The 27,851-nt window shown below is 39.9% G+C and overlaps 3 protein-coding genes and 1 non-coding gene across 5 annotated transcripts; 2 read left to right on the forward strand and 2 right to left on the reverse strand.

The window, feature by feature from the left end:
• The first annotated feature begins 2,743 nt into the window (after positions 1–2,743).
• Positions 2,744–10,330, forward strand: arg2 (arginase 2). The gene is made up of 8 exons (XM_078278322.1): positions 2,744–3,188; positions 3,306–3,378; positions 7,056–7,230; positions 7,444–7,603; positions 8,609–8,703; positions 8,809–8,913; positions 9,099–9,235; positions 9,358–10,330. Exons 1-8 carry the CDS (start codon positions 3,075–3,077, stop codon positions 9,546–9,548), a joined length of 1,050 nt encoding a protein of 349 aa, XP_078134448.1. The 5' UTR covers positions 2,744–3,074; the 3' UTR covers positions 9,549–10,330.
• Positions 10,331–11,646: 1,316 nt separating this feature from the next.
• vti1b (vesicle transport through interaction with t-SNAREs 1B) lies at positions 11,647–16,914 on the reverse strand. Its single transcript, XM_078278325.1, has 6 exons — positions 16,644–16,914; positions 16,473–16,531; positions 15,561–15,758; positions 14,935–15,108; positions 13,988–14,049; positions 11,647–12,545 (listed from the first exon to the last, which is right to left on the reverse strand). The coding sequence occupies exons 1-6, from the start codon at positions 16,738–16,740 to the stop codon at positions 12,446–12,448; spliced, it is 690 nt and encodes a 229-aa protein (XP_078134451.1). The 5' UTR covers positions 16,741–16,914; the 3' UTR covers positions 11,647–12,445.
• Positions 16,479–26,762, forward strand: rdh12 (retinol dehydrogenase 12). Of its 2 annotated transcripts, none has more exons than XM_078278324.1 (7): positions 16,479–16,581; positions 18,544–18,662; positions 20,292–20,447; positions 20,559–20,663; positions 21,645–21,854; positions 23,223–23,412; positions 25,741–26,762. In XM_078278324.1, the coding sequence occupies exons 2-7, from the start codon at positions 18,569–18,571 to the stop codon at positions 25,841–25,843; spliced, it is 858 nt and encodes a 285-aa protein (XP_078134450.1). In that variant the 5' UTR covers positions 16,479–16,581; positions 18,544–18,568; the 3' UTR covers positions 25,844–26,762. The 2 variants fall into 2 exon arrangements, with proteins under 2 accessions (XP_078134450.1, XP_078134449.1); XM_078278323.1 differs by lacking the exon at positions 16,479–16,581 and adding an exon at positions 17,798–17,967.
• On the reverse strand, positions 22,839–22,909 carry trnag-gcc (transfer RNA glycine (anticodon GCC)). The gene has a single exon. It is a non-coding gene; the product is annotated as a tRNA-Gly (tRNA).
• Positions 26,763–27,851: the final 1,089 nt, after the last annotated feature.

Here is a 27,851-nt window from a genome sequence, read left to right on the forward strand (position 1 = left end):
TAGACATTGAGGAGTATTCGTACACGGTCACTTTATACATTAGCAAATGCATTGCTGATGTAACCACCAACCGAACCATCGCAACACGGGCTAATCAGAAGCCATGGCTGACAGGATCTCTACAGCTTCTTTGCCAGGTTTGAAGCACACAAAAGCATGCCCCCACATGATCCCCAACATCATGAAGTGCTTTCAAAGGCTAATCATGGCTCACATAAAATTCACTCTCCCCCCAACCGTGGACCTCTACCAGTTTGCATACCAAGGTAACAGATCCACCGAGGATGCAATCTGTTCTGCTCTTCACCCAGCACTCACCCACCTGGATACCAAAAACTCATACGTCAGAATGCTGTTCATAGATTTCAACACCATCATCCCTAAGCAGCTGGTCCAGTTGATCTGCAAACTGGACCAGCTGGGGCTCAGCACTTCACTGTGTAACTGGCTGCTGGACTTTCTTAGTGAGAGGGCTCAAGCAGTACGGGTCGGCAGCAGCACATCAAGAACCACCATTCTGAGCACGGGGGGCCCCCCAAGGTTGTGTGCTCAGCCCCCTGCTCTTCACACTGCTGACCCATGCTGCTGACTGCACTCCATCCTTCAGCAGCAACCACATTGTGAAGTTTGCGGACGACACAACGGAGGTGGGTCTCATCTCCAACAATGATGAGACCTACTACAGGAAGGAGGTCAGCCAACTGGCCACGTGGTGCAGCGGAAATAACCTCTTCCCTCAAGAACTCTGGACTCTGAACCCCCCCTCCCTCATCAGAATCAGCCCGGCCACTTTATAAAAAAGATATTCAGGAACTCTTCCTTTTATATTGCACATTTCACTATCTTGATCTTTAGTTTTCTGTACTGTTTGATTTTGCCTTAGATTTGCACTATTTAGAATGTATTGTACATATTACTTTTTAATTGTATATATAACTTATCTTATTTGTAAATATTTCTTATCTTTTTTTATATTATCCTTGTGCGTGTCCTTATTGCACCGTGGGCCGGAGAGAAACGTATTTTCAATTGCTCTGTATGTCTAGCACATATTGCAGAATTGACAATAAAGTTGACTTGACTTGACATTAGTGCATCAGTCATATACAATGTATAAAAACTTTAATGTCTCAGCATAATGAGTACTTTTACTTCTGATTAAGTAGTCTACATTTTGCTAATAATATTTTCAAATTAAGATTTTGAAGTTTTACCTGAGTATTTTTACAGTGAGGAGTGAGCTAAAGCAGTGTTTCTCAAATAGGGGTATAGTACCCCTAGGGGTACTTTGGAGTAATGCATATATACATAATTATAGTATAATATACATAATTATAGTATAATAATGAATGAATTTAGAGATGGATTCTAAACTAAATGTAGGCTAGCATTAAAGTGTTTTCAGTTAATTAGGTTGTTTAGCCTAAACAGGTGCAGCGCTGTATTGTATTACCTTGGCAAAATCATCTGGGACCCCTGTTTCCATCCAGGGGGTCCCTGTGGACACTGTTGAGGAGTACAAGTACCTGGGGGTGTACTTAAACAATAAGCTGGACTGGACACGCCGAGGCTGTCTACAAAAAGGGCCAAAGTCGACTCTTTTTCCTCAGGAGGCTGAGGTCCTTTAACATCTGTCGGACGATGCTGAGAATGTTCTATCAGTCTGTTGTGGCCAGTGCTATCTTCTTCGCTGTCACGTGCTGGGGCAGTGGGATGAAGGTTGCAGACACCAACAGACTGAACAAACTGATCAGGAGGGCTGGTGATGTCGTGGGGGAGGAGCTGGACACACTGACGACCGTGGCTGAGAGGAGGATGCTGTCCAGGCTTCAGTCCATCTTGGATAATGTCTCACACCCTCTCTACGACACACCGGCCCAGCAGAAGAGCACCTTCAGCAGAAGACTCCTCTCACCCAGATGCACCGCAGGAAATCTTTCCTGCCTGTGGTCATTAAACTTTACAACGCTTCTCCCTCGGAGAGTCACACACCCCCTCTCTGTAATCATCTCATCTCAAAAATAGACAATCATTTCTCTTTTGTATTGCACTATTTGCACATTAACATTGTACATTTCATATTTTATATATTATTACTGTATATTTGTTTTTATTATATATGTTAAAAGTCTGGATAATATATGTTGTTTGTATATGTTGTTTGTATACCTGGAGTGGTAACAAAAATAATTTCCCCCTGGGATTATTAAAGTATTTCTGATTCTGATACCTCTTTTTTTTTTTATTCTACCAAAAATGTTTTACCCTGGTCAGGGGGTACTTGGCTGAAAAAAATATTTCAAAAGGGGGTGCATTTTTGAAAAAAGTTTGAGAACAACTGAGCTAAAGGGTTGAATACTTCTTTCACCACGGATAGGCCCTAGACACCTGCTACACAATATCTGCCTATGTAAAGATCCTTATAAAGATGGTTTGTGTTTTCACCTTGACCTGAAATACGATATGTTTACGGACCTCATGGAACACATGTTAACAAAAAACTAGGCCAACTGCTATCATGTAAACAATTCTGTCAGTCCCGCTTGGCTCCTTCTCTGGAAATTTCCACCTACTGTAGATGAGAGTGCAGTACAGCGCTTCACAGCAAACATTACATGACCATGGCCCACATCAGGCAGGCCACGCCCACATAGCGAACCCACTTATTTCGCCATTTCCTATTGGCTACACCGAAGGTGTGTCATTTAACCGGACGTCAGAATCTGTATATGAATCAGGACGCACGGCACTGCCAGTACAGGAGTTTATAACAGGTCGTAAACGCTTAGCACCGCTGAGAATTCCAAAATATTTAAACAAAGTTACGTTTTCTAAGAAAAGGGTAGGGTGTAGTAATCTCGACTCTTTTTCTTAAATCCTCCTTTTCACCAGCTAATGAATATTAAGTAGGATTTAGGAGAAATAAGACCGGCCTCCTGCACCAACGCGGCCACATCCAGCATCCAGCATCCACTCGAGCAACATCTCACAGTGCTTTCATCAGACTTTTTGGTCGGCGACTGGGATCGGATTGGTTTGGACTGCGGCTGTTCGGAGTTTTGAATAGAAAAAAAATGGCTTTGAGAGGACCTCTATTCCGTCTTCTAAGAACTCAACTCGGCCACACATGCCAACAAAGCAGAGCTCAGTCTGTGGCTGTACTCGGAGCTCCTTTTTCAAAAGGACAGGTAATAAAATGTGTCTACGTGACTTTTTTTTCCTTTCTTTTTTTTTCTTCTTAATCTTCATTTTCAAATAACATCTGAAACACCGACTTAACTCCTTTCTGTTCATTTTTTTAACAGAAAAGAAGAGGCGTGGAGCACGGCCCTAAAGCCATCAGAGATGCGGGGCTCATCGACAGGCTCTCCGCTTTAGGTAGGTGAGGGAAGGGAGGATAATAATGGAGCAGCCGGTGCCGCTGCGTGTTATGTAACAGTGGATGGGGTGTAGCCTGCAAGTTCGCGTGCCAGCATTTAGACAGATTTAACGTCCTTCTTTCTTACCACAGGGAGGCTTGTAAATTTAAACATCAGACATGTTGCCTGGGAGAGGTTAGCCTGTTCCAGCACATGCCTTAGAGAACAAAGTTATCTCTGCTGCTGCTTAATCCTGTTGACATCAAATCCTCCTGGCTTCTTAAGATCCTTTCACTGACACAATGTAGCCTATAGGTATATTATAGTGATATAACATAGTTATAATTAGCCTATATAGTTAGGAGAAATTCCCATTATTTCCATTTAGTAGACCTACATCACAAACTTGTCTTTTTTTATTTTGTGTAGCCTGTATTTCTTTTTCTGCAAGAGGTTCTATAGCAGAACAGGCGCAATATAGCCTGATGAAATCATAAGGAACCATTTTCGAAATACGTTAACGATGACGTAATGGCGGCTTCAAACTTCCGTTCCCGCGGGAACGAACATCTACTAAAGCGATGCCATTTCCAAGGGCAAGAATGCCATAAAGTAGGCCTAGTCAAGCCGAGACTCACACTGTGAAATAACCGTTGGAGGACACTGTGGTAACTGCACCATGCAAGATTCTTTCTTTCTCGCTTTCTTTTTTTTCCTCTCACTCGGATAAAGCAGCCACATGTCTGGTTTAGTCATTCATGTCCCCGGCACATTCTCAGAAGGGTGCAGGAAGAGGATAGGCTGATGTATTTCCACTCTGTCGTCACTGCAGACGGACTCTCCCCTCACTCTAACAACACGTTTTGTTCTTTTCGTTTCAACCGACACGCCGACAGTTTTCTGGGAGGAAAAAAGGAGAGCTGCTTTGATGAGATGAAAGATCCGTTCTTTATTTTTATGCTCAGGTCAATGGTTGCACTGTGCTTGATATCTCACGCCACCATAACAAAGACTATTTACCAAAGAGACCGGTGATGTGATAGAGGAATGAACAGACAAGACATGGTTACAAGGACTTAGTAGCCTATTATGAAGGTCACTTTAAAGTCTGCCTAGGATCCTTAAAGTCTATCTGTAGTCCAGAGACACAGATAATCCCAAGGACACACTGAAGATAAATATGCTACAAATTAGTATTTGGTACACTAAAGTAATGTGGTCTTTAACAAACTATTTGTGTGGAGATTTATGATAATTATTAATCCTTAAACTGTTTTATATTTGATTTAGATCATTACAAATACCCGTTAAAGTTTAAATTTAAAAACTTTAACAAAAAAATACTTTTTCACCATACACCTAGTCTGCTGTAGGCAGCATTATCTTGCAAAATAGTATAATTATACTATAAGAAAATGAAAAAACACCATAACCTATGAGCAGGTCACTATATTTATTTATATTAGTGTGTTTTATATTAGTTAGAGAGTTGATTTTACTCATCACTTTTTTTTCTTAAAGATTTTTTAATGCCTTTAATGGAAAGAACAGATAGATATGAAAGGGGAGAGAGAGGGAGAGGACATGCAGGAAACCGTCTCAGGTTGGACCTGAACCCTGGACCTTCTGCGTCGAGGTATATACACCTCCATATATGTGCGCCTGCTCTACCGACTGAGCCAAACCAGCCACATATTCATCACTTTTAAAGATCTAAACGGTTTAGCCCAGCTATATTACTGAGCTTTGTCATGAGCCCTGTGAGCCTTCTATCTTACATTCCGACACCATGTTTGAGTTTGGGTTTTTTTAATTGTTTAATATGAATTGTTATGTTTGATTGCTATTTTTATGTCTTATTTCTTCATTTTATTTTATTTATTTATTTAATGTTATGTATTTAATTTTAAAAACAGTCTTAAGCCTGTTGACTCCACAGAAGATTCAAATAAGGCTACCATATGTATGATGAGCCTACTATAAATACACTCATTATAGAGTATACCACAGTATAAATCTACTATTATTATACCACAGTTGACAGGAACACAAGGTCACTATAAACTCACTGCTGAGTTCCACAGAAGGTTGGTCCATATTAATATGTAAAAATATATATATATATTTTTTAAATATAAAAAAATTACAGTAATTGTCAGTGATAATGGTAGCTTGACACAACCCTTCACACAGTGGATAATCTAGGTGTGTGACAGTAAAGGACAGCAGTACCTGTTCCTGTGTTGCAGCCAATTAAACAAACCCCAGAGCGTTAACAGCATTTGCCAGGCAATCCTAGGGTCTCTGGTCCCAGACATCTGCTCATCAGCTGTAAACATCAGATGTTGTGCCAAAAGTGTCGCCTCTTTGCACCATTTTTTTTAAAACCCTTTTATGATAGGAAATGACATTGTTTCATGTTGAGAGCTAAATCTCAGTTAGGGGTCATTTTAGGCTGCTCTACAGTATCTAATATACAATTAAGTCACAGGGTCTTCCTTCTGGAGGCCCGATGTCAATTTGGCAGCAGTGACAAGAGATACAGCTGCCATGCCACTAGCTGACCCTAATGTAGGAAACCAAACCCTAACTGAACTAAATACCATGTCATCTTTACAATCTCAGGGTTGGTGTCATGTTTGTCCAAACTGTCTTAGTAAAAGAAAAAACACATGTATATAATAATAATATTAATAATAATATACCAATACATATGCATATCTATCTATACATATAGATATGCATATCTATCTATCACACATATATATATACACACACATATATATATATATATATATATATATATATATAACAAAATCAGTAATCATAGGGACTTAACTACTGTACTGTACAGTAAAGTACATGTAGCAGCTATAATCTTGCATTATCACAGTAAACAGAAGCAGAACTTGCAGCCTGTTGCTGCTCAAAACATTTCTGAATTGTCCTGCATCAGATGTTCACAGTTGCACCTAGACAAGGGCTATTCCTGTCCTGTCTACGAATGGTAATGAACCACATTGGTTCCCCTTAGATCAGCAGAGTAACACTACACTGCCATAAAGGCTCATATTGCCAAATGAACCTCCAAGATCACATCACTTGTTTACTTGCAGTCCGCGTCCGAAAAGCAAGTGGAATTCTTTTAGTCTTTACTGCTGCGGCTATCTAGTAGGCTACAGGAACCTGAGCTGACATGGGACACTGGACAAGTGGAAAGTGCTTCGTCACTTATGTTCCACTGGCATTGAATGAATCAGCCTCCTCAGACTGCTATAGCAGCCACAGATTCAACTGAAGCTGGCTGCACTCTTCAAACCACAAATGTTTCTTCAAAACAGACAACAGGGCAGCGTCTTAACAAATTAGACAGAATGTCCAAAACCAAGAGATTGCAGGTTGCTTCCATGCAACAGCCACTGTGTCCATCAACAGTTCCATGTCCTTGTGTAAAACTGTGAACGGTTGCTCACTCACCAAAAGAGTGACTCAGCTAGATGCCTTAAATGCAGGGTTGGCAATGTTTATGTTGGCAATGCTAGCATGTTTTGAAACTAGCATCTCCTCAGGGCTTCGTCTTACGGGGTGTAAAGACTATTTCAAACAATATATAAAAAAGTAAATAGTTACCAACCCCGCCTTTAAAAGCATAAAGTGCTTTAGGTGATGGCAGCTTCTTGTCTTTGTGTTACTCAGACTACTCTGTCCACGACTTTGGCGACCTCAACTTCCACCACCTTGAGAAGGACGAACCCTACATGGATGTAAAGTTCCCTCGCACTGTGGGTGGAGCCAATAAGATGCTGTCTGGCGCAGTGAGCAGAGCTGTCGGTGCTGGGCACACCCTTGTCATGCTGGGAGGGGATCACAGGTAGTTATCTAACAATACATGTACTGCTTGTGAACAGCAACTGCCCTGAAATCATGCAGTACAACTAGTACAGTATTTAGGTGTCCAACAGCTACTGTATAGCATTTTACCATTATGTGTTAATGCTACCTTGCAAAGATACTCTCATCCTCGGAATTTGACTGATGAATAAAAACACCAGACATTTATAAGACTGTCCTTCTCATTTCATAGCCTTGCTATTGGATCAGTGGGAGGCCACGCCCAGCAGTGTCCTGACCTTTGTCTCATCTGGGTTGATGCTCATGCAGACATTAACACGCCAATGACTTCTCCATCAGGGAACCTCCATGGCCAGCCTGTGGCATTTATGCTCAAAGAGCTGCAAGACAAGGTGAGGAGAAATAGTAGGCGTCACAAAACATGCATGTAATGTAGACTGGATATCTTTGCAGCAGTAGAACTTGACAGTATTTTAGCAAAGGAAATCACCGTCACGGAGGAAAAATCGCTAGAACACAACATTTTAACGTCAGAATCATATCATTTGACCGGTTTTGCTGAAGGTGCAGTAAGATCAACTTCATCCGTTTCAGTTTATAACTAATACAAATGTGCCTTGGGATTCTCATTTTACAGAAAAATGCATGAAGTAATCGAGGAACTCCCGTAAATTTATAACAACTGGTAGAAAGTGCAACAATGGGAACTTCCTCTTATGCAAACATGGGCGGATTATGAGATAATGGGCCCCTTTGCACAGACATTTAAAGGCCCCACACCCCTCCTACATAGGAACAAGACACCCAGACTGAAAAAGATGCAAGACGTAAAAAAATAAATAATGGATTGGATTGCTTTTGACATGCTAACAATAACCTTTGTTATCACCCAATAGAGTGTGGCAGGAATGAGTCTTAAAACCCGGAGATATCTTAGCTTTTTTTGCATTTCTGGTTCCATCATCTTAAAGTCATTGGGCTTTTTTGTTTAGATGCCAGACAAGTGGCCAACTAAGATTGCAAACGTCATCGCCACAAAGATGGGAAATTAGTTGGTGCATGCAACTGTGGTGTAGTTTGTTAATAGCCTAACGTTAGCTTTTGTTCTTCTGGCGATTGCATTTATGCTTCAAAATCATAAATGTGGTGTTCATTTGTGAAGGTTATCTTGCTGAACACAGAGCTTATTTTCTGCTACGATTAAAAAAAAAAAAAAAAAAAACACTGGAAAAAAATCCCGTTGGCTTTTTTTGTCGAGGGAACTAGAGTGATGCGAACGTTCAGGTCGGCCTACAAAAAAACACCATCGCTGCAACACTATGGTGGATGTTTTTTTTCTGTCCCTACATACATATACATTCTATATTACATTATCCTTTTTTATCTGACCACCACAGATGCCAGCTATTCCAGGGTTTACCTGGACGAAGCCATTCCTCTCCTCGAGGGACCTGGTGTACATCGGACTGCGGGACGTTGACCCCGGAGAGCAGTAAGCACATACTATCACTTGCTGATACAGTATGAACTTAATTCTCCATTTATGCACTGTAAACAAAAAAATAGTTCTTGATGTTTTTAATTTTGTTTGTTACAGCCACATCCTGAAGAACCTGGGTATCCAGTACTTCACCATGAGGGATATCGACAGACTAGGCATCCAAAGGGTTATGGAAGTTACTCTTGACCATCTTCTGTCAAGGTACCTTTACGGACTATGACATTCACTTACTGTTAAACATAATGATTGTGTGATTATTTATTAGGTTTAATACTTAACTTTTACTAAAAGCTGTTACGTTTATGTGATCAAACCAAATGATTGCTCGTGTCTGAGTTGAAGTGAACCTTAAATCCACACTTTAACTTTCTCACCTTCTTGAACAGAAAACAGCGGCCGATCCACCTGAGCTTCGACATCGATGCGTTCGACCCGTCTCTGGCTCCAGCCACGGGAACACCAGTGAACGGAGGTTTGACCTACAGGGAGGGAATCTACATCACAGAGGAAATCCATAACACAGGTACAGATGACATCCTTATAAAGACTTCAGATACCTTAAATTGGTTATTTTTTTTTTCCTGTCCTTTAAGGACTTTTATTGTCAAGTTCCTGTATTGAACTTGTGAATGTGTTGATGTGCAGGTCTGCTGTCAGCCATGGACCTGGTAGAAGTAAACCCAGTGCTGGGAGCCAACCGCGAAGCCGTGGAGGCCACCGCCTCTTTAGCGGTCGACGTCATCGCATCGTCTCTGGGACAGACGAGAGAAGGCGCTCACGCTGCCATCGACGAGATTCCCTCTGTGAAGGACGACACAGAGCAGCTTTGCCTCTGAGAGCATGAAGCAAAGCTTTGGACTATCAACCTCATCCCTGAGCATTCCGCAATTCTGAATACAAGACTAAAGACTGAATCTAAAGGTTTTGTTCTCTTGTTACGTTTCATGAAGAAAACTAAATAATGTCTGAATCATTAATTTTAACCAGAAAATGGGCTTTACAGATTTGAGGAGAAAAATTCACATTATTAATGCGGAGACAAAAAGCCTTTGACAAAATCAACTGCTACGCTTATTTAATTTAAAACAGTAATACTAACTTATTTTGCTCCTGTATAACATGTGAAGTGTTAAGAGGACACAGCTGCCATATTTATTATGCATTTGGTTTTTGAAGAGAATGAACCTGCTTCAGAGGTATGATAAACCAAGTTTGACTCTGTTTGAATTCCACAGTATAACGTGGGCTAAGACAACTGTTTTGTGGCTGCGCCAGTTATTAAAAAGTAGAAAGGATGTGTTTGCACTTTTGGACCAGCTGTGGTTACTGTATTTTCTTTAGAGATTACTTTTGTATTTTCACTATGAACCTACCAGTAAATGTGCTAGAATTACTGTGTATACATATTTATTGACTTCATAAGTATTAATTGGCTTGAAAACTGTTAATATCCGGCTTTGATTGAAATGCTGGCAAAAAAAAAAAGACGACAAGAAATTGCATACAGTAATTAAGCTTGAACTGATCTAATCTTTGACTTGATGTGGTCACTAACCGACTATTGTCCTTGTAACAAAGAGTTTATATTTTGGTCTTCCATAAATGTGATTACATTTTTCGTTCATGTGTACATGTGTCTTATTTCCTCCATAGTATCATAACCTAGTAGGTATAACTAAACACAAAGTAAACTGAGGCTGATGGGAAAGCAATTAGTTCTGTAAATATATGGTCATAACCCAAAGAGTTTGACAAATTACATTTTGACCCGATGGTCGTGCTAGATGATGAAAAAAAATCAGACCATCACCAAAGTTATTACAATTCATCCTCGGGGGATGCCAATCGAATAGGGGTGTGCAAAAAAATAAAAATAAAAATCAATTCACATTCGGATCACGATTCAAGCTCTACCGATTCAAATTGTATGTCTACTGCAATCACATGGGGAAAGTAACTACATTTACATACTGTGAATTGGTTTTTTTTTTGCTTGTTTTTTTAAATCGAGAATCGTTTTTTAATCAAAAATCGATTATGAATCGAATCTTGAGCCTGAAAATCAATATTGAATCGTGACATTTTCTGAATCGTGCACCCCTACAATCCATCCAATGAGCCATTTCACTAAAAACCACAAATATGAACCTCTTGGTGACACTAGCATAGAAATAAGAGGATCACCTATGTCATAACGATTCATCCTCTGGGGACAATGAATTATTATTATTATTATAGCAATCCGTTCAATAGCTGTTGAGATATTTCAGCCTGGACCAAAGTGGTGGACCAACCGACCATGCTATACCCTGCTATCTGTAGAGCCATGGTGCTAGCATGGCTGAAACATGATTCAGGTACATGAAGGAAATAATGGCCAATGTTTGGAATAATATAAATTGTTATTAGTATTGCTGCATCATATTAACATTAATGATTAGTTGCATGAAAACATTACATATTTTGCATTCGGTTATTCAACCATGGTATTTGCCGTTAGTACTTCTGTAGTAACAGCAACAATAAAAAAAGATGTGCTTATTTGTTACGTTTTTTATGGAAAAGTGAACACAATATTTCAGATAAAAGCAACAACAAAAAAGTCCTTTCCTACAAGCCCTACTCTCCGCCTGATCCCCACAAGCACGTCACCAAATAGGTTTTTATACTTGATATCACACCAGGAAGGCATGGTACCTATGTGGAAGAAAAACATTGTGGCAGATGTGCCACTTCTAAAACAGCACTAAAAATAACCTTATCACCTATTATTTGAGATGTAATTCCATAGTAACAGATGCTGTTTACCAAGCACTAACCTGGCCTGGGGCTTTAGTCCTTAACAAATTTTGGTGACGTCGCTCCTCAGTGGATGTTTTTCTAACTTTGGCCTGTCTGGCTGCTGTCCCTGGAAATATCAGATACAATGCAAACTGAGGTTAAAGATTAGCTTTAATGTGGTGTAGACTGTCAAATAGGGAATACTGAAGCCTAACAGGGAATTGTATTATACAGTGATTAGACGACATTAAAAAGAACATTGCTTGTATTAAGAGTTTGCATCCATTTTTCATTTACATTTCTGACTGACAAATGTGGCCTTACTGTGGGTCTCAGTTCTCAGAATTGGAAACATGAGGTCATTACATCCATTTAGATACTTGGCATGATGGTGAATAGATTCAACTGGTGCCATTTCATCAAATAATATTGTTTAGTATTAAAAAAAGATGATGGCACAATACAATTGTATTTAGAACCAATACTGAGAATTTATAAACCTCCCAGAACTGTTGCACCAATCTATCAGTAACATTTCACAAGTACAGTCACCGGAGAATCTACATGTGGGAGTAAGTTGATCGTACTCAGGCATGAATCAATCCTACGTCATCTCTGGGGTCTGTTGCAGCCAGCACAGGTCCAGAAAACCATCCTGCAGGCAGGGCGTCATTGGCATTAACAGTCTGATTAAACAGTGCAAATCTCAAGTCAGTTTTGTGCGTGGAGTTTCTGTAAGTGTGGTCCATTAACAGGTTCAACATCATTCCTGCCAAATGATCTTCACCTGAATCCCATCTCAGTAAAAGGTTCACTTTAAGACTGACTCATCTCATTGTCCTTATGTGCACTCATAGAAACAGTTGGCTGCATAGAGCAGAGGAGCATTATTGCTACTGGATAGTCAGTGGAGACAGACGTAGAGAGTCTGGGTATGCCCTGGATCCAGAGCTTAAGACTGTTTTCGGAAGAACTTTAGATAAACCACAGCACCTAGAATGGCCAACTCCATTAAAATGATGACAGCTAACAGCAACTTGTTCGTCATGAGCCTACAAGACAAAAAGAAAAGAAAGTCAACAATATGCAGAGGCCATTGTTCCTCAAACATATATAGATATACATATATATATTTTTTTAAGATAATTTTTGGGGCATTTTAGGCCTTTATTGACAGGACAGCTGAAGAAATTAAAGGGGAGAGAGAGGGGGGAATGACATGCAGCACAGGGCTGCAGGTTGGAGTCGAACCCGGGCCCGCTGCGTCGAGGAGTAAACCTCTATATTTGGGCGCCCGCTCTACCAACTGAGCTATCCGGGCACACCCTCAAACATATTTTAAAGGCATACTATGCAACTTTTCCAGCTTCGGTCCCCCTACAGGTTGTCTCATTGGAACTGCCGCTCAATGATTAAGGGCGTTGACACACCAACCCGATAATTGGCTTTGGACAGTCTGGCGAGGTCGGTGACTCGAGTCTGTTCGGTGTGTTCCGTGCAGTCGTCCGTTGGAGGAGCTGTCGGCCTTCATTTTGGCCGACCTGACATGTTCAGTCGGAGACAGGGCGGTCGGGACTCAACCGGAAATGACGAGCGGATGAGTCTCTCAAAATCTGACGAAAATCTTAAACTTAAATTTTAAACTGACCTTTGTCGATCTGAAATGAAGACAGATTCAGCAACTGCACGGCCTATTTCTAACACGTTTCGGTGAACTATTTTAGTACAATATGAGATCGTATTCTGAACAAGCCGCCATGACAGTAACAACAGACAAACAATACAGAGAAGCGCCGCCTGCTGCTATGGAGACGTATTACGTTTTGCGCACGCGCAGAGCGTACGCACAAGTCGCCGTCGCCTCAGTGTGTTTTGAGGCATTTTTTTGGACCTCGGGGACCCGACTGATCAGTCCGACTGCCTTTTCTGCCGACGGTCGGCCGTCTGGTTGGTGTGCAACAGCTCTAAAAGATTAGTCGAAAGACAGAAAAGTAACCGGCAATTGTTTGGATAATCGATTAATAATTTTGGACGGCAAACATTTTCTGTTTCCGTCTTCTCAGATGTGAGGATTCAATGCTTTTCTTTTTTTTTTTCATTTATGATCGTAAAGTGAATATCTTTGGGTTTTGGACTGGTGGTCGAATTAAGACATTTGAAGACGAAATTATACTAGGCATTTACTGTATGACTTTATTCTGACATTTTATAGATTGAAAAAATTAATAAAATAATCATTGGTAGCAGCCCAGATCACCAGTACGTTTTTCAGAAATGCATTAATCAGTGTACACGGGACTATGATACAGTACTTGTGTCATACTATAAGAGCTACGGAGACAACAGGACCTCACATTCAATGAAAGGCAAACAAAAGAACAGAGAGCAAATCAAACTCAAGAAAGATATTTAGCATTCAATCCTTTTGCATCGATAAAAAAAAAAAAAAAAAAAGATAATTTGAATGTAAAGGCTCTTCAGGGGTAGCACTTACCGCCGCGACATGGCACGGAGAACTTTTCTACTTCGACTGAGGTTCTCTCCAGTATTCACCAACTACAAAATAAATAAAAGACATAATAGGTTTAACAAAATAATGGTCTGACAACAACAAATTGTCTTTTTCCTACTACCAATATTGACGAAAAAAGAAAAAAAATCCAACTAATAGAAATCACATTGACCCAAATCAGAGCTGTGCCACCTGTTTTTTGCCCCTAAACTAAGTATAAATGATGGCCTGCTGTCGAACATTCTATCAAATTTAAGAAACTGAATCAAGTGACTTCAGTGTTTCCTTTAGGATTTTTTTTTAGCAGTGGGGGCAGGTCTGTCCGAACAACACCCCCCCCCCCCAACCCGGCCGCCAAATGTTTTACGTATGAAACAGAACTGACACTTCGCTGCAACACAAACAAATACATTTATTCACCTATATTCACACACAATGAGGCATATTTGCAGTTGTGATTGAACTGTATTTTTTGAGGAACTATAGGGCACTTAACATCTACAACAGGTCTACAAAATTAATTAGAATGGACCCACCGCGGTGACGTTTTTGGTGGAGCTGTTTGTTTAATAGTCGACTCGGAAGACAATAAACTACATCAACGCAACAGTATGTGGCGTTAAACTGGACGGGCCCAATAACCTCTGAATAGTTCTACTTGTTGTTAAGTTGCAATGTGAGCGGCAGTCGGCAGATCCTGCATTATGTCGGCAGGATCATTTAAAAAGGCAACCGCCGTTTTGTACAGCCCTAATTCTGATACCATGGTGGCAGAAATTTTGGCATGGTGGGCCGCCACTACAAAATCAACATAGAGGAAACACTGGACTTACATATTTAACATAGAGTATCCACCTTCAATGCATTGAAACTAATTCAGAACCACTATCTCATCCCATACAGTAACATAATTACAATTAACTGCTCACTCTGTTTCTGGTGCGGTCCAACTGTTCCCTCTGCTCTCCTAGCTCCTCGATGATATCTGTGCCGATCTGATCCGTCTCCGTGGCAATGCGCTGACTTCGTTCAATACTCTGGGTGGCATTGTTCAAAGCGTCTGTGCCTTGGAGTAGCAAAGCTCTCTGGGATTGCTGGTGTGTCTGCATAGGTGAGCACAAATGACAGAGGCAGCCAGGGTAAGTTTTGTCACAGAAGAGCAAGAAAAATCATTTACAGGACATTTGCTATCCTAAAAATTCCTTTTTTATCCATTTTGTTAAATACATTCCAGAGGTTATTTGGCAGAAAGATTCCATCTTACTGTGCACATTTTGTCCTCAAACTTCTACATGGTTAATTTATTGATTCCCCGCATTCCTCCAGCAAAAAGCGATGTAAGCTTCTTGATTTCAATCTGTGAGACTTAGAGCCAAACTGAAATTTTCTATTGATATTTAAGATAGCTGAAACATTTCCAGTCTTCACATTTTCCTTGTAACTGTGCTCAAGCACCATACACAAAATCACTTAAATGATGACGTGATCATGACTTAAAAATGAACTGCTGACATAAGAAAAAAAAACTCATAAGAGTCCACAGCCACACACTCACATTCTGTTGGTTTTGCGATGAATAGATGGCACGATGACTTCCATCCACTGTCTGGGAAGAAGAACTAAAGCCAGGAGCAGAGTTTTTCATGTCCCTCTGCAGCTTGCCCAGATCCCTGCGGTATATGCGCAGCTTTGTACTCATTGCATTTCTATAAGAGGAAGGGGCAGCACGTAGCTCTTCTTCCATTCCTTGTAACTGGAGAAAGATAAGAAAATAGTGTAATTCCAGAGAAAGATCTTTCAAGTGGTTGTGAACACATTGCATATAACAACAGTGCTATGCAAAGTACACTGACGGAACAATTACTGGATTAGGTTATGCTTTTTAATCCCTGATACCAAAGGCAAAATGGAACCAGCGAGAACTGGTTTCAATACCAGTGGTGGAAAGAACTTTACTAAGAAGCTACAATTTTTTTTAAGATTATTTTTTGGGCATTTTAGGCCTTTATTTTGATAGGACAGCTGAATACATGAAAGTGGGGAGAGAGAGAGGGGGAATGACACGGAGCAAAGGGCCACAGGTAATATTTACATTCATTTTATGATACTTTATACGTCTACTCCACTACAATTCAGAAGAAACATATTGTAATTTTGACTCTACTACATTATTGTGTAGCTATTGTCCGTATTTACTTTGCAAAATTATGTTCTAGGAGCTGTGTGTAACTTAAGAGTCAAATTCCTTGTACAGCTATGTGTAGGCTACGTAACGTTATATTTCGCCAAAAAAAAAAAAAAACTTAAACAGTTTAAGTTCTACTATGGCTTTTAAACAAGTGAGTAAAAGCAGGGTTGTTTTACCCAAGGCTGTTTACTTTGATAATGGTAAAGACTAAGAAAAGCTGTTCTTAAAGTGCGTAGCTAGCTAGCACATTTCACTTCCAAAACATAAACAGGTGCTCACCACTTCCTCAGCCTCCCCCTGCCTCTCATCGAAGGTCCTCAACAACCTCTTCCTTTCCTCTGTAGACACAACACAAGTTCCAGTTTCACAGCACAGAAAACATCTTCTGGTGAGTTTGTTACACAGTTAGCTATGACATTAGCCGGTAAAACAACAACATGGACTGTTTACCTCCGTGGCTTTTCAGAGCTGTCTCTGGCATTAGCTTGAGCTCCTCGTACAGTGATTTATAGATTTCGTGCAACTTCTCGAATTCCTCCGACGACATTTTTGCATTGACTGTAGCCAGCTGCCTTTCTTGAAGAACTAATTCGCCCTTTGTTGTAAAAAAAACAATCAAAAACAACACTAGTTACAGTCACAACTGTAAGTTATTTATCTACTAGTTTTGCTTTGACGATAATAGGATCCCCGGGACTTCCGCATGATGGACCTCGTGATCCAGTGCCTAAAACTCCAAGAACCAAAATCAAACCATGTTTTGGTGTTCTTTTTCTTTAACCCAAAAATGAAACAGGCTCAATAATAACATTCTTATAGTAATACAATTTACGAAGATGATGCCAAATTTAGGTGAAAACGATTTAAAAAAAACACCCCGATGACATTTGTATTCAGGCACAACGCAGACAGCTTTCACCGCGCTTTCTGGGAAATGAAGTTCAAATAACTACTAGCCTGCTACTTCTTACTACCTCAAAACTGTCAACACTTTTTAATAATTGTACAACAACATTGTGCCTTAATTGTTTGTATTACTATTGTACAATTATTAATAATAATAAAAATAATAACAAAACCACTACTTCTTACTAAACATGTATGGGTGTTTTCATTTTAGATAGATAGGTTCAAGTTTGTGTTTTTTATTTAATTTTAAGCAGAGACTTGATTTTCTTTTGTCTGTAACCTTATTTTATATATTTAACCATTTACATATTTATGTATTTTTGTTGCTTTCTTTTTTCTTGTGTGTTTATTCTTCTTGATAGTAATGAATAGTTATTGTTCTTAAAATCATGCGTATCATTAGGTCAAAAAAGGTTCATGGAGAGTAAAAGTTCTTAGAAAAATGAAAATGTACTTGTATTAATAAGTCTGATAAGGTAATCTGATTCCCTAAAATTGTTTAATTTATTATATAAAACGCATTCACATTATTCTACAATTTACTTTTTAAAATCAACAGGTAAATAAAAACATGGGTGCAATTTCAATGTAAAACAATATAAAGACCTGCGGTACCTTCAGTTCTTTTTTTGCCAGGATGTAAAAACTACAATCCCATAATTCCGTTCGCGGTATAGCTTTCCCCGTTGCTTCGCTCTTCTACACCCCTCTATGCTTTGACATCAGCTGTTCTGCCGACAGAACAGTGGCATTCTGCTGGAAGGGACAGAAAAGCGCGCCTCCGTGGTATGATGGTGCTTTTAATAATTGTCGCGGGCCTCGGAGTGGTGACGTTACTGGTTATTTTATTTGCACCACATATAAGGTAAGCAGCAAATCACGCAGCCATTCATTTTCATATATGTGTTTAGCACATCACGAATAGGTCGTTACTTGGTTGACAGGACATTACACTGATGTAATTATTACGATGAGGTTCATTTACATTATATAGAATACTGTCCGCCCACTTAACCCAACTGATCGTCATTTTAAAGGCTATTTTTCCCCCCATCACCTATTATTTCACACGACGCTGACTGATATTTAAGCAGAAAATCAATGAAACAGAATGATGGAGCTGTGGGAGTTTTTGCACAGTCTTCCATCTGAGCTACTTGGGCCTATCAGGAGGCTGAGCGTAGGAGGAGTTCTATTTGTATGCATTACTCCAACAGAGCTATTGGTTATGGGGCGGCCCTGCTCAGTGGCGTGGGTCGTACGACTTCAGTACTGTTCATTATCCAAGTTTCTCTATGAATAATTAAGCCAGGCTGTCCATATGTCCAATCCTAACAAGGGCATAACTTATACTGACTGCAAAAGGGGCTACTTGTCATGCAAATTGAACTGTCTGCTCTAGTTTAGTTTGTATTAATCAGTGACCATTGTGTATTAACAGAAAATATGCAGCAGGAGGAGTGTGCATGTCCCCAGCTAGACTGGATGGGAAGACAGTCCTCATCACTGGGGCCAACACGGGGATCGGGAAGGAGACTGCCCAGGACCTGGCAATGCGAGGTGACTTTTTAGTTTTACACACAGCTCAGTGACAGTGACTGATAGCACCTCTTTACACCCTAATGTAATCCCTAATTACTACCCTTGACTACAAGAGAAAACAGTAGTCTCTCTAGGGTTGTGCAAAAGAATGAAATCAGTACATGTTAAGAGTATTTTATTTCCCATATCGTAATATATATTACGATACATTTTGTCAAAATGTCAATCAAACAGATGTTCAGAGCAATGATCAGACAGAACTCTTAACAGGTGTAATACAACAAAAGTGTTAGCAAATTGTTTTTAATTTGAAATTACAATTTGCTCGAAATAACAAATTTGTGCAACAGAATTTCATAAAATGATGTCATGACATGAAAAAAAAAAAAACATTGCCCCGTCCTAATCACTTGGCTGTAGGCCGTTTGACATGTTACAGTAGGAAAAGCAGAGGTGTAAATGATAACAATGAATGATGGCTGAATTCCAGTTTAGCTGCTCCAGTTTCAGGGTCCTGATATTGAGCCTGCTGGCTCACTGTCACAACTTACTGGGACACTTGAATAATACAGAGACGTTTATGTTATCAGTTACACCTTTCAAAATGTCTATGTTATATTTGTGCTCATGTTACTTGTTACTAAAATGACCCTTTTGGTTGGCTATGTTATTGGTGACCTACTGCAGGACTTGAAATCTTTTTGCCTTCATTCTGGTTTAAACAACCTGCTAAGATGTATGATATGAAGTGTAATTTAATTATTTTTTTTTTTAAAGCTTAAAGCTTTCATGACATGGGACGTCTAAAGGATATTTAAAACAAATCAACACTATCCTCCTCAATGTCACCCAAAGATGTTAAACCTCAGTACAAATATTGGACTTAATAGTCTTTGGTTGATCTTGCCATGTTATAACAGTAATGCTTTGCTCTAGGGGTGGGAGAAAAAGAAAAGAAAAGAAAATCGTATGTATCTTGATTTTTTTGCGACGATTTTAAAAATGTATTATTTTCTCTAGAATAAATTTTTTTTTTTTAGCAATGATTCACCTAAATATTCTCTGTTTATACGGTACCGCTGACAGTGACTACATCATGTACGTCTTTACAAATGAAATGAATGTCAGACTGACTGACGTGTGATGTGCATTCTTTTTAGAAAACAATTCGTTTTTAGAAATGTCTCACGATATAGTCTCTAGAAGTGTATTATTCTACTTTTGCTTTTGTTAAAGAAGGAAAAGAAAATCGCAATACTCAACACTATCGAATAGCAATACTTGTAGAATCGCAGTAAATGAAAATCGCGATACAACTCCATCGGCACCCATGTATCGGGAAAGAATCAAATCGGTGACAAAAGCATATCGTCCCAGCCCTACTTTGCTTGAGGAGTGATCTCTCTCCCACCTTTCCTGTCCATCCACTGTCACTATCTAATAAAGGGAAAAATGCCCTCCCCCCCAAAAAACTTTGACAAATACTATCCTACATCACTGAGCAACAAGCCTGAACCAGAGACATCCTTCAGTAAATGGCTTCACACACCAAAAGCCAACAGAAGCACCCCCTATTTTCTCTTTTATAAATTAATATAGGTTCTGTTTTGTTCATAGTTTAGCGGCTGCTTGTTTGTCACGTGACAGGGGCTCGGGTGATCATGGCATGCCGAGATGTGGACAAAGGAGAGGAGGCTGCGGCCAGTATACGAGCTGCGTATCCTGAAGCAAAAGTGGAGGTTCACAAGCTCGACCTGGCAGACACCTGTTCTATACGAGCCTTTGCACAGAAATTCCTGAGAGGTAAACGCAGAGTCACATCTAACGACAGACAGAGCCCCGTTTTGTTGTTGTTTAACAGGCATCACAGCTGCCACGCATCTTTTTCTCCCCCTGTGTTGTTCTCTTCTTCAGAGGTCAACCAACTTCATATCCTTATCAACAACGCCGGGGTGATGATGTGCCCCTACACAAAAACAATTGACGGCTTTGAGATGCATATCGGAGTCAATCACCTGGGTGAGACCGCGCTGACATTTACTCACATCTAATAATAAATGATGCTTTAAACAGCAATGCAAACATGACGGACTAACGGATTGATTCGTCTATTGGATTATCATTTTTCAGGCACAGTTCATCAGCCTAGCCAAGCTTAATTGACTGATGTTAAGGCTCCTAATATTTCCTTTCACTCTAAATTCAAGGACATACACAATAGTCATTCCAATGTAGTTTTAGATACACATTTCATAAGCATAATTCAGGGTGTAAATTTTTTTTACTGAATTTGCTTTTGGATCGTGACAGTTATTTAGTGGCAATTAAAAATGGGGTTAATTACAACATTGTATGATTACATTAGGACGAGAATCCATCGCTATGAACAAGTACCTGTATTTTTGTAATAGTTTTATCCTGTTGGTTTTCACTCACATCTGTCTACTTACTGTAACCAACAGTTACTGTCACTCTATATGGGAAATGTTAACATACAATTTTAGCTATAAAATGCAAGATAAAATGAAGTTGAAGTAGGTTTAGACTTTATTAATTCTTGGTTGACAGTAGAGCTGGGCGATATGGAGAAAATCAGATATCACGATATTTTTGACCAAATACCTCGATGTCGATACTGCGACAATATTGTAGGGTTGACTGTTGGTGCTTTAACAAAATATTTACGCAATGAGATTTTAGGAAAATAATCATCAACAATGTGAATATAATGATTACGTGGTTAAAGGCAAATAATAGAACAGCTACATCAGTCTGGTAAGTTCAGAAAATGACATCACTTGTAATGCAGCCTTTAAAACCAGGAAAAGACAACACTTAATCCAAAATATCCAAAATCTGAGACGACATCTAGTCTCATATCACGATATCGATATAACATCGATATATTGGCCAGCTCTAGTTGACAGGATCTGAATTTGAAAGCTGCAGTCTTGTTTTGTGTGTTCAGCCCTGACTGTTTGTGTCTCATACTTCTGGCAGGGCACTTCCTGTTGACGTCGCTGCTGATCGGGCTACTAAAGCGCAGTGCGCCGGCCCGGATCGTGGTGGTCTCGTCTCTGGCTCACAACTTCGGCTGGATTCGTTTCCATGACCTTCACAGCCAGGGAAGCTACAACAGTGGATTGGCATACTGCCAGAGTAAACTGGCCAATGTGCTCTTTGCCAGGGAGTTTGCGCGTAGACTCAAAGGTAAACACACACACACACACAACACATAGGAGAATGGACAGGTGACTGGCTCTGGCAAACAGAGTTGTAAAAGAGAGATGATTAGTGATTACAACAACAACTCGTCTGAACCAGCCTATATTGGTGTTTTTGGACCCATGTAGCGCACAAAAGTTCATAAAATGTAATAGCATAAAACTAAATGAATGGCTCTGCTCTAAAATGTGACACCCATTACATTTGGCCAATATTTAAAAAAAACAACACAGATGGTGTGCCTCTACTTTCTGCATTTTGTAAGTAAAATGATTTAGATACAGGAGATAGTAACATGTTAAATTCCACAGGAGAATACATCTTTTTGCCTAAAATGTCAGGTAATGAAAAATAAAAGAAAGCATGAGGGTGCTTAACTTGACCTCAATTTCAGGCTCTCTTATAATAATCATCAGCCCGATACTGCTAGAAAGAGGAAAGAATGTCGCCCATAGTGCCCTTTAGAATAAAATGTATTATTTGTCACATACAATCTTATCAATCAATCAATGTAGTGAAATTTAATCACTGCATTTATTATTATTTTTTTTCTTTTCATCTGCAGTCCCTAGGGAGGTGACATAGGACTAACAGAGACAGCCAGCAGTCATACAGCACTCAGTCACCATAAATTAAAAAAGGTACACATAATGGTGACATATACATTAACAAAACAAAAATACATGATGACAAAGACATTATTCATCCACCTCTATACTGCATTCAATTAAACAGTGGAAGTGTATGGGTAATGAAATGTGTGACAGTTAAAAGTGAGTGCATCTCTGATTTAACCCATCCTAAGCATTTGGAACGGTGGGCAGCAGCATACAGCATCCTGGGAGCAGCTTGGGGTTCAGTGTCTTGCTTTCGACATGTGGCTGGAGGAGCCTGGGATCGAACCAACAATCTTGTGGTTGAGGGCTGAACTGCTCTACCTCTGAGTCACAGCCACCCAAAAGAGTGTGTTGCATTGGCCGGGAATCGAACCCGGGCCTCCCGCGTGGCAGGCGAGAATTCTACCACTGAACCACCAATGCTCACTTAGTCTTAAAAAGCCATAACTTGAAAGTCAACACAACATTCCGGGATAGGAGAAAAACATTCTCTGGTTTATTGGCATTTCTTTAAACAAATCACAAGCCCTGGACACAATGACGGTGCCTCTGCTAAATAGCCTCTGGAAGGAACTCCACCGGAGTTTAGAATGCCAACACAAAAGGAAGAGGAAGGTAACAGACATCCGGCCTAAAAGAGGAACATCTGGCGAATTTCCAGCGGCACCTTAACAATCCCGTAAGTGGACTGTTGTCGATATAGACTAATGCTAACTCAACTCTGTTGTCCTCACAGGTACCAATGTGACCGTGAACTCGGTCCACCCCGGGACGGTGAACTCTGACCTGACCAGACACTCAACTCTCATGACGATATTTTTCACAGTCTTCTCCACGTTCCTAAAAACGCCGCGGGAAGGAGCACAGACCAGCATCTACTGTGCTGTGGCAGAGGAACTGCACTCAATCTCTGGGAAACACTTCAGGTAGGCGACGAGCTAGAAATTGGTTTGGTTCACTTCAAAGAACTGGGCGTCGGAAATGGGTTCTGGATGCAAGTCTGCCCATTTGTTATTCTCTTAGGGAATTATTAAAAAGGGGGTGAACTCGACATTCAGAACATTAATATAGCAGTAAACAACTATTTTCACAAAGCTTGCATGTCATTTTATGTAAAGATATAGTCGAGAAATGGCTTCTTGAGCAGAGAAGGAAGTCCCACTCCCTCTGTGTGTGTTGTAATCGGAGCATTTCTGTTCTTTGCTCATGCATGTTAGTGCATGTGAGAGCGTCAGTGTCTGACGCCGAGGGCCGTAACAAAACGTGTTGGGGGAACAGTCCCGTGAGAGCCGTAAATCCCAGTCCACTTTTTTCTGAATATCGAGTACAGCCCCTTTAATCGTTTAACTGTTAAAACTTTGCCATTTTTAATGACATCCATAGCTCCAACATAGTTTTGCCATTAGACAGTTTGTCCTTTTTAATGTTATTTTATCACGTACTGGTGTCACCACGTGACGAACAAAATGACAAAACCTAAACACAAGACATTTCCATTCATTATCATCATTAAACACAACAGAAAATGCATGATGTCTGAACATAATTATGAATTAAATAAGGCAAATCTAAAAAAAAACAACAAATGGCTTCAAGCCGTACTTTTGCCTTTTACATTATTTACGATTAGTTTATTGTCATTTTGTTCCATCTAGAGCAGGGGTCGGCAACCTTTTTAATATGAAGTGCCTTTTTAAAATGTTCTTGTTAATCAGTGTACCATATCAGCATTAAGCCTGCCATCGTCTACCGAGCCCTCTCAGGCAGTGGTTGTAACATTCTGTGAAAAAGGCAACGAGTTCTAGCCAATCAGAGGCAGAGTAGGGCGGGTTTTTGCATAACGCAGACGGGGAAGGAGTCAATCAAACTATCGCAAATACTAGTCTGTGCTCCTGCCAATGGCTGTGAAAGAGGTCATTTGGTCTCTTGTACACGTATTGCTAGTGTGCCACTGGTTGAGCTACTAAGGTTGCTGACCCCTGATCTAGAAGTTGAAGGAACAGAAAGAACAGTGTAGTGGCACCTAGCGGTGAGGTTGTAGATTGCAACCCACTGAATACCCCTCCCTTTTCCAAGCATGTATTAGAACATACGGTGGCCTTCAGGGGACATAAAAACACAAAAGGCCCTCTTAAGAGGCGGTGTTGGGTTTGTCCTTTCTGGGCTACTGATGGCGGTCGAACAACTTGGCTGCTCCCGATATATCATCATCATCAATCTTGAATTAGTTCTCAGGTACAATTGAGGATAAGCCCTCATTTTCAATGTAGCATACATTACAGAAAATAAATACACAATAACATTCAGAACACAATATACAAACAAAATTGTAAAATGAAATGACGAGATATACGAGCTGTAGATAAGAAGGGAAACATTTGAATGTACAGTAGAAAGAAAGACAAGAAGTTCCTTGTGTCTGCCTGGGTCTGACCTTCCAGACAAAAAACTGATAAAATACTTTGATACTAAACTTTATTATCATGCTCAACGGCAAAGAGAAACAGTGGTGGAATGTAACTAAGTACATTGACTCAAGTACTGTACTTGAGTCTTTTCTTTCCATGCCACTCTCTACTTCTACTCCGCTACATTTCAGAGAGAAATATTGTACTTTTTACTCCACTACATTCATTTGACAGCTTTAGTTACTTTACAAATTTTTGCACACAAAACACATGTAGTTTATAAAATGTTGTTTTATTATAAATTAAACTATCCAACAATATAACGGCCTACAAGTCCAGCTGAAATGATTAGACCATTAAACACTTAGTTGATTGACAGAACTGTTTGGATCGTTTTCTAAAATGGGAGGATTTTTCTGCATCGACTTCTTTTACTTATAATACTTTAAGTACATTTTCCTGATGATACTTACACACTTTTACTTAAAGATCCAGTGTGTAACATGTTTAGTTGTTCATTATCAAAATCTGTGTTGCCGTTCACAAACTTGTCCTTTTTCATGAATATTTACCACCACCATCAATTCCAAGTATTCCTATTGGCTTGAAATTGTACATTTTCGTTTGCATGAACCGGGGTAGACGCTCCATATTCATGCGCCATCTTGAAATACGTTAGCCGGTAAGGGACATACAGGACATACTGCTCCGCCTTTTGCGTTTTCGCTGCCACATGATAAACTCACAGGTGCTGCTAATGGGTATTACAACCAGAGTGATGACTCCCACTCAGCATCATTAGCCCTTCATGTAATAATCTTTCCCTCTCCTTTCATTTCATTTCAGTGACTGCGCCCCTGCCTTTGTAGCCCCACAGGGACGAAATGAGGAGACCGCGAGGAGACTGTGGGATGTCAGCTGTGAGCTTCTTGGTATCGAGTGGGACTGATTCAACTTTGAACCACCATCTATCTCAGTTCTCAAATGAGTCCTTAAGCTTTCTTTTATCATTCATTTCATTATGGTTTCGATGTTCTGTACTTTGAGCGTTTCTTGCCTAGTACGCAGTCAGGCAATACTTAGTAAGACGTACTATAATGTGAAGTTGCTTTTTTGTGTAATAATGCAGTAATTACATTATAATAACTTGAGTATTTTTGGTGCTCCGCAACAGCTCCTCAAACCAAAACCACTCAACCGTATTATCATATAACCACAAAAAACTTTTTGACTATATTTTTGTGACACAATGTGAATACAGTGTAGGCAAAAAAGCAACTTGATGTATTGTAATGCTGTAGGATACTGTGAAGGGTTAAGCCAGGGTAAATGACCAGCATCTTTATCAAATAGTTTTTTTTTTAATTATTATTATTTTCCAGAATTTGCAGCTTAATTGCTTGACTTTTGTGCCAGCGTTTCTAAACAATTACAGGGGTTCTTACAGTGTTTCCAGCTTGATGAAAAATTAATGAAAAAACTAAGATCAGCGTCAGTCTGAGCCACGATTACCGCTTGAATTGCATAAATGTATTTTGTGATAATTGTAGTCAATGTAGGTTATAAGAAGGTTTTTTTCTATTTCAACCAAATCAGACTCAGAATCATGTTGTTGCAATATCTGCCGATAACTTTTTTTGTACATTTGCATTGCCAGAAACGGCACATTCCTGGAAGAACTAGAGTTTTACATTCATACAGTAAGGATCTCCCCCAGTCATGTTTCCTTCTCAGCATTCACATGCAAGGTTGCCAAGAGTTTACATTCTGTGTTTTATACCAGTGAAACATGCCTTTTACTACACTTACATTCATGTTAAGAGTTGAATGTTTACATTTGATGTAAATAAACGGAGATATTACTATAAGGGTGCTTGGATCAATCCTTTGAAATTGTAGTTTGAGATCAACAAAATCAAGAGAAGTGAGAACTGGATTAGTACACAAAAATAGAGAAATGGTTCATCTAAAGCCATGAAATGTCGGAGAAAGTCGATTCGCTGCACAGAACAAATGAGTCAGAATTGATCACAGTGTAGTCTCGCATTGCCAGACCTTCCTCCACAGCCCTGCAGAGGAAGGTGACCCACATCCGGCGGAATTTCCGGCGGCACCAAAAGCAATCCCGGAAGTGGAACGTACTCCATATAGACTAATCACAGTGTGCAAAGGACAAGTTCAACATTTGGGGGAATTGTGCTTCTTTACCTTCTTGCCGAGAGTTAGAATATTGATACCACTCTCACGTCTAATGCTACGTTTACACGTGGCCGGCTATTTTCATAAATGGACATTTCACCCGCTCCGTTTTCAAAAATATCATTGTGCACAGCTGTCAGTTTTCAGAAAAGTGTTCGTTTACACGTACCCGTGTATACATGCCGTCAAGAGCATGCCACACCTGTAGGTGGCAGTGTAACGAGGAGCTTAAGCCCACGTTAGCCAATCAGAATCCCGAAAATAGCAACAACAGCAACAGATCACTTCCTCTTTCTCTTTTCAACAAAGATGGCGCCAGGCAACGCGTCGGCTGCCTAAAGCTCCGTTTGTCTCAGTTTACACGCAAACGTGCAAACGACGTTTTCCAAAATCTCCACTCTGGCCCGAGGTTTTAGAAAGAATCGTTTTCAGAGGAGAATTCTCCGTTTACGTGTAAACGAAGGGCACAAATGAGGGGAAATGTCTCCGTTTTTCAAAATAACCATGTACGTGTAAACGGGGTATAAGAGTGGCATCAATCTTCTCATCTGGCTAGATAACTAACTAATGGCAAGAAAGCAAATAAGTGTAATCCCCATGTCAAACTTCTCCTTTCATTTCAAGAAACTTGAGCTCAATAATCCATGTTTGTACATTACATTTTTGTTTTATTAATTCATTTGTTCAACAGGGGATGGAGAAATCAATGACATTTCTAAATCACTAGTCTCTGCATCATCAAATCAGTTACTGTATTA

This window comes from Sander vitreus, chromosome 20 (assembly GCF_031162955.1).
Source record: "Sander vitreus isolate 19-12246 chromosome 20, sanVit1, whole genome shotgun sequence".
NCBI lineage: Eukaryota > Metazoa > Chordata > Actinopteri > Perciformes > Percidae > Sander > Sander vitreus.

Excerpts from the sequence above, each read along its gene's own strand:
- rdh12 (XM_078278323.1), top strand. The coding sequence starts at position 17,891 with ATGATGGTGCTTTTAATAATTGTCGCGGGCCTCGGAGTGGTGACGTTA. Across the intron at positions 20,664-21,644 it reads TATCGGAGTCAATCACCTGG|GGCACTTCCTGTTGACGTCG; the intron begins GTGAGACCGCGC and ends TACTTCTGGCAG. Across the intron at positions 21,855-23,222 it reads GTTTGCGCGTAGACTCAAAG|GTACCAATGTGACCGTGAAC; the intron begins GTAAACACACAC and ends TTGTCCTCACAG.
- vti1b (XM_078278325.1), bottom strand. The coding sequence starts at position 16,740 with ATGTCGTCGGAGGAATTCGAGAAGTTGCACGAAATCTATAAATCACTG. Across the intron at positions 15,759-16,472 it reads AGGGGGAGGCTGAGGAAGTG|TTACAAGGAATGGAAGAAGA; the intron begins GTGAGCACCTGT and ends ATCTTTCTCCAG. Across the intron at positions 15,109-15,560 it reads CATCGCAAAACCAACAGAAT|ACACACCAGCAATCCCAGAG; the intron begins GTGAGTGTGTGG and ends TCACCTATGCAG.
- arg2 (XM_078278322.1), top strand. The coding sequence starts at position 3,075 with ATGGCTTTGAGAGGACCTCTATTCCGTCTTCTAAGAACTCAACTCGGC. Across the intron at positions 3,379-7,055 it reads CGACAGGCTCTCCGCTTTAG|ACTACTCTGTCCACGACTTT; the intron begins GTAGGTGAGGGA and ends TGTGTTACTCAG. Across the intron at positions 7,604-8,608 it reads TCAAAGAGCTGCAAGACAAG|ATGCCAGCTATTCCAGGGTT; the intron begins GTGAGGAGAAAT and ends TGACCACCACAG.